Source organism: Lolium perenne, chromosome 4 (genome assembly GCF_019359855.2).
Source record: "Lolium perenne isolate Kyuss_39 chromosome 4, Kyuss_2.0, whole genome shotgun sequence".
Classification (NCBI taxonomy): Eukaryota; Viridiplantae; Streptophyta; class Magnoliopsida; order Poales; family Poaceae; genus Lolium; species Lolium perenne.
The window spans coordinates 1,938,987-1,949,614 of NC_067247.2; the positions used below are offsets into that span (position 1 = coordinate 1,938,987).

At 43.8% G+C, this 10,628-nt stretch overlaps 1 protein-coding gene across 1 annotated transcript; it reads left to right on the top strand.

The window, feature by feature from the left end:
* Window positions 1-229: 229 nt before the first annotated feature.
* On the top strand, window positions 230-5,611 carry LOC127349358 (uncharacterized). Its single transcript, XM_051375094.2, has 6 exons — window positions 230-662; window positions 781-1,267; window positions 1,393-1,627; window positions 1,724-1,814; window positions 4,360-4,446; window positions 4,782-5,611. Exons 1-6 carry the CDS (start codon window positions 390-392, stop codon window positions 5,085-5,087), a joined length of 1,479 nt encoding a protein of 492 aa, XP_051231054.1. The 5' UTR covers window positions 230-389; the 3' UTR covers window positions 5,088-5,611.
* The last annotated feature ends 5,017 nt before the right edge of the window (window positions 5,612-10,628 follow it).

The following is a 10,628-nucleotide window of genomic DNA, read 5'->3' on the forward strand; positions in this document are numbered from 1 at the left end:
AATATTATTAAGTTGCCATCGAATTGTTAGTATAGTAATGTGCATTACATTTACATGTTGGAGGGAAAAACACTTGAGGAAAAACATGAGCAACATATCGACATTCAACTAACTAGTGATGATACTATATATATGAAAGAAGATGATGTCGTAGTTGTAGATAGAAGAAGAAACCCAGGCAAAGCCCTGCTCGGGCTCGGCCCAGAAGACAACAAATACTACTAATAAGCAGGGAGAGGAGGAGAGGAGAGGAGAGGTGGGGTCCGTCAGTCAGGCAGGCAGGCAGCCCTAATCTCGCCATCCCCATCCCCATCCCGATCACCAACCCCTCTCCCCTCCCGCCGCCGCCGCCGCCGCCATCGCCAGAAGCCTCCGCCTCCGCCTCCGCCATGGAGCCGGATCCCGCCACGCCCGATCCGGCGCCCAACTCCCCGGCCCCGGCCAAGAGGTCCGCCTGGAAGCAGCCAGCCGCCTCCAACGGCATCGTCCCAGCCGACGCGCCGCCCCCGCCGCCCGCCGTCATGGACGCCGACCACTGGCCCGCGCTCGCCGACGCCGCCAAGACCAAGGCCCCCATCGTCCCCGCCTCCGAATCGCCAAAGCCGCCGCCGCCTCCCCCACTCGTCTCAACCTCCAACAACGCCGCCGCCGCCGCCTCATCGGTCAGATCTCCCGTTTCTATATCCATCCATCTAGTATACGATTATTATGGTACTACTATGCTGCTCTTTGTTTGCGCGGTTGATTCGTAAAGCTCTGGCTTTTGATGGTTATTATTAGGCCATGGCGAATCCGTCCAACTCGCCCAGGCACGGCTCGGGGACCCACCACAACCGCCACAAGCCGGCCAGGCGCGGCGGCGCCTCTGGCAGCAACAGCGGTGGCGGAGACCACTCCCCGCGCGACCAGCAGCGGGACCATCATGAGCAGCGGGGAACTGACCGCTGGGACCATGGCGCCAACGGCGGCGGAGGTGCTGCCGGAAGGGGTGGCCAGAGAAACCACAGTAACAACGGTGGCAGGAGGGGCGGCAGCAGCAGCGGCGGCCCGGGTGGAGTCGCGCACCATGGCGGTGGCTTCAATGGCCGCAGGAGAGGTGGGTTCGAGGGTTCCTTTTACCGTGGCCCCTCGATGGGCATCGGGCCCTACATGCGGGGCGCGCCGCCGCCCCCGCCGCTGGCCGTCGCTCCCCAGTTCATGGCCCCTCCCCCACCGCCGCCTGGCCCGCACATGCGGGCGTTTGCTGGACACATGATGGCATTTCCTGGTAAAGTTATTCTTACAGTCTTGCAGATGTCGCATTGCTTCTGCTGCAGCGTTGACGCTGCTGTAGTGATGTGTATATTCACCTTCTGGTATTGATCGGTTGTCACCATGCTTTGCTATGTCCAGAAATGCCACCTGGGTCTCCTATTTCCCCAATGTACTATGTTGGTGGGCCGCCTCCGCCTCCAGAAGCGCTTAGGGGAATGGGCTTCGTGCCTCCTATGGTCGGCCCGCCTGCTTATCCCTACTTCCAGCACATGCCTGAGGCTGAGCCAGAGCCAGAGCTTGAACCTGAGCTCCAACATGTACCTGAGCCTCAAGGCCAGGAGAAGCTGCTCAAACAGATTGAGTTCTACTTCAGGTGGCTACACTGATTTTATTCTGCGTTTTTGTTCAATTGTTTATGGCATGCGAGTGTCTACTTCTGGTAAAATATGCCCTCTTCTTTCATCTGCAGCAAGGACAACTTATGTACAGATGTTTGGTTGCGGCAACGTATGGATCAGGAGGGCTGGGTTGATATCTCTCTTATAGCTACCTTTAAGAAGGTGACATCATCTTTATTCGTTGTCCTTAACTTGCCTTCTACATTTTCTGTCACCAAGTCTTTGAGTTACACATTGTGTATTCAGTTTTAACTATTGAGTTTTTGTACTTACTGTGTTTTAAATGATCACACCTGTAAGTGAAAATCATTCCTTGCATGATCATCTGTTCCTTCTTATATGGTTCTGATGTTGACCAAGTTCCATTGACGTGGAAATATTTTTGCATATTTACCAGTCATAAGATTAATAAGTTCTAAACATACAGTGTAGTTTGGAATTATATGTACCCAAACCCCTTTTGTTTCTAATATGTGTATGTGCATTGCATGCTATATATACCTGTTTCGTTCTTTTCACCTAACACAGTTTACTAAGCATTGTCATGATTTGAGCGTGTGCCATAACAAAGCTCTCCTCTAGGACGTAATTGACAATTCTACTTCTACTACTTACTTTATAGCAGATGAGTAATTTATTATTTGAATACACCTGTAAAATATCAAAACCCAGTGACAAAATCCTTCCTTTTTGTGTTGAGATATAAATACTAACTTTGTTTGCTAGAGGTGATCTGGATGCTTCAGATGTAGAGGTTCTTTAAGCGCAGAAGGATATGATCATAGGAGCCTTGCATTTGACTTTCAAATCCATCTTAAATCTGAATCAACCAACCTCATCATTAAACCGTATGTTAAAAATTCACATGTTAACAACCAAGATAGGATATTTTTTTGCATTCATATATGATTGAGGTGCATATAGTATATTCCCTATATGATTATTTTCTTGGCCTCTTTTTATCCTATTTTTTCTTGAAGGTTGACTTCTTTTGTATCGTGCATTGTGTTCTGGCTGTAACGCGAAACTTTATTTGCTAGAGGTGACATGGATGCTTCAGATGTGGAGGTTCTTTAAGCTCAGAAGGATAGGATCATAGGATCTTTGCATTTGACTTTCAAATCCTCCTTAATCTGAATCAACCAACCTTATCATTAAACCCTATGTTAAAACTTCACATGTTAACAACCAAGATGGGATATATTTTTGCATCTATACACGATTGAGGTGCATATATTATATTCCCAATATGATTATTTTCTTGGCCTCTATCTTTTTGTCTTATTTTTGCTTGAACGTTGACTTGTATTTGAAATCGTGCATTGTGTTTTGGCTAGCTAACATGCATGGTGGTGTTAACCAAGAACTAGTAACAGCTGAATGCAGTGGGCCAGTATAATAGTTAGCTATAGTGATTTATTTTTTGTTTTCTAATTGTAAGGGAACAAGCAGCGGGTGCTTGTCCCGTTCCTGCGCGCGCATGTCGTTTCGGTCAGGGAGCAGCCGCTTGGTGGCAGTTCTGCGTAAATACTATGAGAAATAGGGACAAAGGGTTATACCGTTTCGGTCTTTAGAGGGGAAGACACGGGAAGCCACACGAAGCACCTCACGAGGTGCTTTTCCTTGCCTGTGTATTTCGCTCCGTGGGTTTGGAAAAGCCTGTAGCCAATGCACCCCGTTTGGTTGGTTTGATCTGCTTATTCCAGTGGAAAACAAAAAAAGCCCAAACAAACAGGCCCTTAGTATTCCTGTTTGAGTGGTGGTGGCCTGGTGTGTGTGTGCATGCTAGGAGTCAGTTCACCATGCCTTCATTAGTACCCAGCTTGTTAGGATGTATTTACACCAATTATACATTGATGCATAATAGTTAGCAGCAGGTCAAGTATATTACTGGAAGATAAGAGCAGAGATACTGAAGCATCAGATTTATGTGCAGTGAGCTGGGAACGTATGGAACATAAGTAGCATTTATTTCTTCTATAAAGCTTTCTAATCTACATCACGTTTAGTCGGGAATCTATGTGGGTTAGCTATGGCATTGCATGGTACTGGTATGCATGTTGAGATTCCTTAGTGGGTAGCAAGTTATCTTTTGATTTAACTTAAATATGAGAGTGAATGCCCATCTCGAAGGGGATGTTTGTGTGCATTGCTGGAATCCAACCTTTTGTTTTGTTGACTCCTACGTCTGTGGAAGCAATGTCCCTTTTCTTTAGTATCACATAAAATATTTTACCAGAAAGTTTTCCTGTGTTATAAAGTTACAAAGTTATACAATTACTAATGTAACCCTGGACTGTAAAATGAAGTAGCACCGACATCATCATTTAGTGCCCCTAGTTTGCACTAGTATAATTTAGTGCTAAATGTGCATTTCATGCTGTATTTTTTTTTCTGTAAACATGATATTACATGCTGTCAGTTTCTTCATTTTTTTGATCAGGCAATAGGCTGTTACAAATCTTGCCTCAACCATCTCTAAGTGTTTTTACCTGTTGTTTTCCTTTCCCCATTGTTGCCGTTTTTTCTGGTTCACTAATTTTATATTTATGTTTGTGCATCCACATAAAACCGTCAGGAAACTTAGTCCATTTGTTTTATGACAAGGTAGATGTTCAAATAATGCTTATAATGTCAGAATGTGGTTATAGCTGAATATTTGCTTGTAAGCAGTCTGCTAACTGTGTTGAAATATTATTTTTTGCAGGTTCGAGCAATCACTGCTGATCTGCAGTCTGCTGATTTGCAGTATATAAAGGAAACACTTCAGTCCTCATCTATGCTGGAAACACAGGTAAATACTTCTTTTGGCTCCAGTATCAGCTATTTCAGGTTAAGTGGCATGTCACATCTGTATGATACTGGGTCAGTCAATGCCCATACATAAGCTTTTGACCTTCATAAACACTGGCCTAAGCATTGAACTTTCACAAACACTGGCCTAGAGTAGCTTTATCATTTGGATGAATTCTCTACTAGAAAGGTACTGGATTAGAGTAAATCAAATGGTGTCTCTTCTGTACTGGCCGAATAGTTTAAACTTCTGGGACTTAGGTCAAATATGTCCCCCCCCCCCCCCCCCACACACACACACACTAATGTATTGCCTTGGTTTCTCTGCTAATGCAGGGTGACAAAGTCAGGAGGCAAAATGATTGGCACAAATGGGTGATTCCTCGGGAGAGCAACACTGCTACTCGGTCAAGCTCTGTAGCCGCGCCAGGCCCCAACGTCAACAATCTGACAGCACGCCTGGGGGGCGTGGCCCTCCATGAATCACCAGCTGGTGGCCCTAGCAGCACGGTGGACCAGAACCATCATGAGGTGCTCCTGAATGGATCCACTTCCAGCGATAACCAAGCACCACCGGTAGCTGAAGAGAGCGAGGAAGCTGAAGAGAGTGAGGTAGCTGAAGAAAGCGCTGGCCGCCGCTAGCCGCGATAGCTCTCCGATTCACACTATGACTGCAACGGTTTTGTCCGAGCGCGAGTGACGAGAGTAGTAGAAGGGATGATGATATTTTGCATTTTTTGGAAGGTGGTATGGTATGGGTTGCATTATACTGACAATTGGGTTCATTTTGTGGCGGTCCTGTACCCCTGTTATTGGGGTAGTGTGCCTTTCTCTGGTGGTCGGTGAAAATTTGTCAAGTTGAAAAAAATAGCAAAAAAAAGGTACATCTTCTAGAGGCATCCAAGGTGATGAGGGGGAGAAACCGGGAACTGAGTGAAAGACGATAGCGCCTAGTGCTTAGTGTGCAATTCATTGCTGTCGTTGTTACTTCTGGCTATGTGAGTCTTGAAGTCTGAACCATGTCGGTTTTCAACCCCTCTTTAGGATGTAAAACCTCCATTTTTTGACGGAGGAGGATGTGAACTTTCTCACTCGGAGAGTCCTGCTATGCACTGAGTATGTCGTTAAACTTATTTGGGTGTAATGTCTTGCAGATGTTGGCTTTTGGTTTGCTGTGTTTGAATGCTCTCATGCTTATGATGTTGCTTCGTAGTGTTTCTGAAAATCGATGGCCACTGTTGATTGGTATGTAGTATATAGTGGTGCTTGGTTCCATGTTTGGTTGCTCGGTAATGAACATGTTGCAGCTGAATTGTCAAATAAGCTTGGTGAATGTCTATAGGAGTTGGCTTCCAGTAGCATGGTCGCATGGATGCCAAGGAGTGCCAGCAATTATGAGCAGCTGGTTAAGTGTATACCAGTGTCAGCATCTATCTACAGGCAAGCGTTAACGCAGACAGGGCTATGTGTATACATCTATGCTGGCCTGCGCGTGTTAGCATCATCTCCCACGGCAGCGAGCAGCGTCCATGAACCAAGCTGCTCCCTCCCTACGTCCTGTGCACCGAGAAAGTTGCAGCTGCCACCGCAATGCAGGGGCGACAAAAAACAGAGTCGTCAGGTGTAGGTTGAGCTCAGTCTCATCACGTCGTGATTCAGCTCAACTGATTCGTCTGAATCGCTAAAAATACCCATGCCTGCATTCCTATCCTCTGAGCTCAGTCTCATCGTAGGGGGGACGAACCAGGGATGCCGTACAACTTCTTTTAGCGTACTGTTTTATGGATGTCCACTTCTTGTTTGCTTTATTTGAATGCTCCAATGATGGTGGTGTCTACTGGAACATGCCGAAACTTTCTGTTTAGCTGCACTTGTCTATTTACATACATGACACATTTTAATTGTTGATACATTCGTATCTAGAAAAAGTTGACACTTACTTTTGGATGTAGGGAGCACTTATATATGCATAACATGTGTTGTTGATGCTGACCATGTGCTGTAGCGGAGCTGGCAAATAAGCTTAGATGAACAACAAGGTACAACTAATAGATCCCAGCGTCAATATGATGAGCTTGGTACTCTACTCCTCCATGGACAGTCTGTTTCCGAGTCTTGTAATAAAGTTTTAAATAACAAGACATCGACTAATATAATACATGGAATTTGGAAATCGTAGTTTCTTCCTATTACATGATAGCTGCTGCCAGCTTCTTCCTGCATGAGTTGACCAGCTTAATTAGAACAAGAAAACATGCGCGCGCATGCCAGGTCCAGAATTGGACTCCCACACAGAAATAAACCAGAAATTTCCTGAGGTAAATAATACTCTCCGTGGTTCACAGTACAGCACGTGACTATAACACTGTCCTATGCACACACACATTCAGACATAGTAAAATACAAGTGGCAGAACACTACTCTTTCAAAGCAGAACACTCTTTTGCACATAGGGATGATCAATCAGCATGACGGGGCAGCACAAAGCAGAAGTTTATTTTCAGGTTTGAAACTCAGTGAAGCTTGATGGAACTTGTTGTGCTTCACCAAGTTTCATAGAGTTCCATCATATTTCAAAATTCAAATTTTAACAGCTGTTAGAATATATATTCAAAACTAGTATTGTAAGAAACGAAAAGTGCGATTTTATAGAGGCTTAGAGGTTCATGTTGATTAAATGACACAATGTAGTGCATACCACACTTTTAAAAAAAGAATTCATCGTTGTAAATATGGGGGTTAAAAAATGTTGACTACCACATGTGGAGTTGCGCATAATGAAAAAGAAGTATACATATGTTTGCTTACAAGATAAAAACACATAATGAACTTTAGCAATGAACATACCAAATTGACGTTGGTAAGCAGATACAACAAGATAACATTACCATGTGTGTCAATGCTCATGATTTTTGATGTTGCTTCACAAATGTTTGTGATAATACACCTCACATGATATTTCTACTCATGAAATCCAGAGGGAGGAAATTCAGATGGAGCTCATTGTTCCTTCATGAAAAAGAATGCAAATATCCTAGCTCACTTGGTCATAGGAGTGGATGTACGACATGGTCACCCAAGTTCAAGTCCTCACGGGTGCGATTTTTTTTTTGAAACTGGCTGTGGGGGTTCCCCCCACTACTTTCCATTCCAAACAAAAGAATGTAAACAAGGCACTTAAGTTGTATGTTTTGGGAGAAAATATTCCTTTTTGTAGTCATGCTTTTTTCTTCCACTTGGTTGTTCAATTACCGTGTTTATTTCCAAAATGTTATGCCAACATTCAAAAAATGAAATTTCTAGAAGCATAGGTTCAACCAACTACTTGCAATCGTAGCCGAGAATTAATGTCATTTCATTCCAAGAATTAATTGTTTTTTCAGCATTACTTTTACATCTGGAACAACACTCCATAGAAACAAAGGCATGCATGTTTTTTTTTCCAAAGTCAAACAATATATAATTTCACCAAGTTGACAGAAAAACTATTTAAATTGATACAATTAGACACAACAAGAAACATATTTTCATACTATATCTGTACCTAGACTCCCTTGGTCTTTTTGTCTGCAAATAATGTTCCATCTAGTAAGTCTATATTTCCTTTTTAAGTCACCACTTCGCCAAAAAAAACGCGAGAGCTATAGAAATCTAGTGTTTTGCGTACCACTTTGGGTATCTCAAAGAAAGATAACATGAACATCGAAAGGCTTGTTAGGATAGAATTGATCAGAACAATATGATCTCAGTATGAGAGCATCTTTCTAAGCCAGGACACCAAATTCTTCTCTAAGCGGTCGTCAACTGACCTCCATTCCTTATTCAGACCCCATGTCAGAACTAAAAATTGTTCGATAGTCATTGTCTAACTCTTTAGCCTAATCAAAAATAGAAAATCTCGCTCTTATAAAAATTTATCTTTAAACCGGATAGCCGTTCAAAGAGACACATAATCAACTTCATATTCACAACTTTCATGTGTAGAAGTTTTAGGTTAAAGTGTCTTACTCCTTTCGGAGCACACCGTGCGTGTTTATATAGGGAGTTTAACCTAACAACTTCAAAGGGGATATACATGGTTTGTTACAAGGAAGGATCTAGAACATAATCTAGATAACCACTCCGGCCTTATCAACATGGCTGGTGGGATACAACACGCACGCACACACATCACATATCGTGACAAGCCTAACTCGCTAACACACCCCCTCAATCACAACCTATCTAGGTTGAGATTGTTACGAAAGGCTTCGAGTTGGCGAACTGTCAATGGTTTTGTAAATCCATCTGCAATTTGATCTCCTGTTGGAATAAACCTTATATCTAATAATCTTCGAGCTACTCTTTCTCGAACAAAATGATAATCAACTTCTATATGCTTAGTTCTTGCATGAAAAACTGGATTAGCTGAAAGATAAGTTGCCCCCATGTTATCACACCATAATCTTGCATCCATAGGATGAGGGATTCCCAACTCGGTGAGTAGTGTCTGTACCCACATGACTTCAGCCGTAGTATTAGCAAGTGATTTGTATTCAGCCTCTGTGCTAGATCTAGAAACAGTAGCTTGTTTTCTTGCACTCCAGGATATAAGATTAGGGCCAAGAAAAATAGCAAAGCCACCTGTAGATCTTCTATCATCTGGACAACCTGCCCAGTCTGCATCAGAGAAAGCACTTACAAGCATAGAAGATGATTTAGTGAACCTCGGCCCAAGATTAGATGTATCCTTAAGATATCTTAAGATCCTTTTAACAGCAGTCCAATGAGTAATAGTTGGTGCATGCAGATATTGACAAACCTTGTTGACAGAAAAGGAAATATCTGGCCTTGTGAGAGTTAAATACTGTAAAGCACCAACTATGCTTCTATACCTTGTGGCATCCTCTACTCCAAGAGGATCTCCTTCATATGCAGACAACTTTTCACTAGTTGACATGGGTGTATTTGTAGGTTTGCACATTAGCATCCCTACTCTCTTAAGAATATCTGTAGTGTACTTTTCTTGTGTCAAGAGTAGACCATTACTTGTCTTCTTTACCTCTATACCAAGGAAATAATGAGCATCACCAAGATCCTTTAGAGCAAACTCCTTCTAGAGATCTCGAAGAAGAGCTGCGGTTGCCTTAGAACAAGAACTAGCAACAATTATATCATCAACATAGATAAGCACAAAGATAGAAATATTCCTCTTGAAATAGAAGAAGAGTGAAGTATCGGCCTTAGAGGGCCGAAAACCGAGTGCTTGAAGTTTAGTGCTTAGTCTTGAGAACCATGCTCTCGGGGCTTGTTTCAACCCATACAAGGCTTTATCAAGTTTGAAGATGTACTGATTTTTTCCTTTGACTTCATGCCCAGGTGGTTGTCTCATATAGACATTTTCCTCCTGAACACCGTGGAGAAACGCGTTCTTCACATCTAGCTGTCGAAGATTCCACCCCTGGAGACAGCAATAGACAAAACAAGGCGAATAGTAGATGACTTTACTACAGGACTAAATGTGTCCTCATAGTCAATCCCATATCTCTATTTAAACCCTTTAGCCACTAAGCGTGCTATATCTATCGATACTACCATCAGCCTTGTGTTTAATTTTGTAAACCCACTTGCAATCTATTATATTTTTGCCTGCATGATTTGGTGGAACTAAGTGCCAAGTTTTATTTACCATGAGTGCCTCATATTCTTCATCCATTGCCCTTTTCCAATTTTCATTTTTTAGTGCATCATCTAAATTACTAGGTTCTCCTGAAGCAGCGAGATTCGCATACCTGACCATATTTTTGTATTGTCGCGGTTGTATTTTTCCAGTTTGCAACCGTGTAGTAACACGTGGCACAAAGTGTGCAAAGCACGTTGTATCGGCGCAGAAGATCTGGCAGCACCTGGGGTGGATCCCGGGGCAGATCCTGTCGGGGCAGCAGTGTCCTCCTCGGAGTCCTGCGCCGTATCCGCCTCGGGATCCACCCCAGTTTGCAACCGTGTAGTAACACGTGGCACAGGCGGTGCAGCACGTTGTATCGGCGCAGAAGATCTGGCAGCACCTGGGGTGGATCCCGGGGCAGATCCTGTCGGGGCAGCAGTGTCCTCCTCGGAGTCCTGCGCCGTATCCGCCTCGGGATCAGCTGGCTCCGCACGGGATCCGGGTGCACCGGTGTGGCTTGGCGCAGTAGTAGAGGGCGA

Excerpts from the sequence above, each read along its gene's own strand:
- LOC127349358 (XM_051375094.2), top strand. The coding sequence starts at position 390 with ATGGAGCCGGATCCCGCCACGCCCGATCCGGCGCCCAACTCCCCGGCC. Across the intron at positions 1,815-4,359 it reads TTATAGCTACCTTTAAGAAG|GTTCGAGCAATCACTGCTGA; the intron begins GTGACATCATCT and ends TATTTTTTGCAG. Across the intron at positions 4,447-4,781 it reads CATCTATGCTGGAAACACAG|GGTGACAAAGTCAGGAGGCA; the intron begins GTAAATACTTCT and ends CTGCTAATGCAG.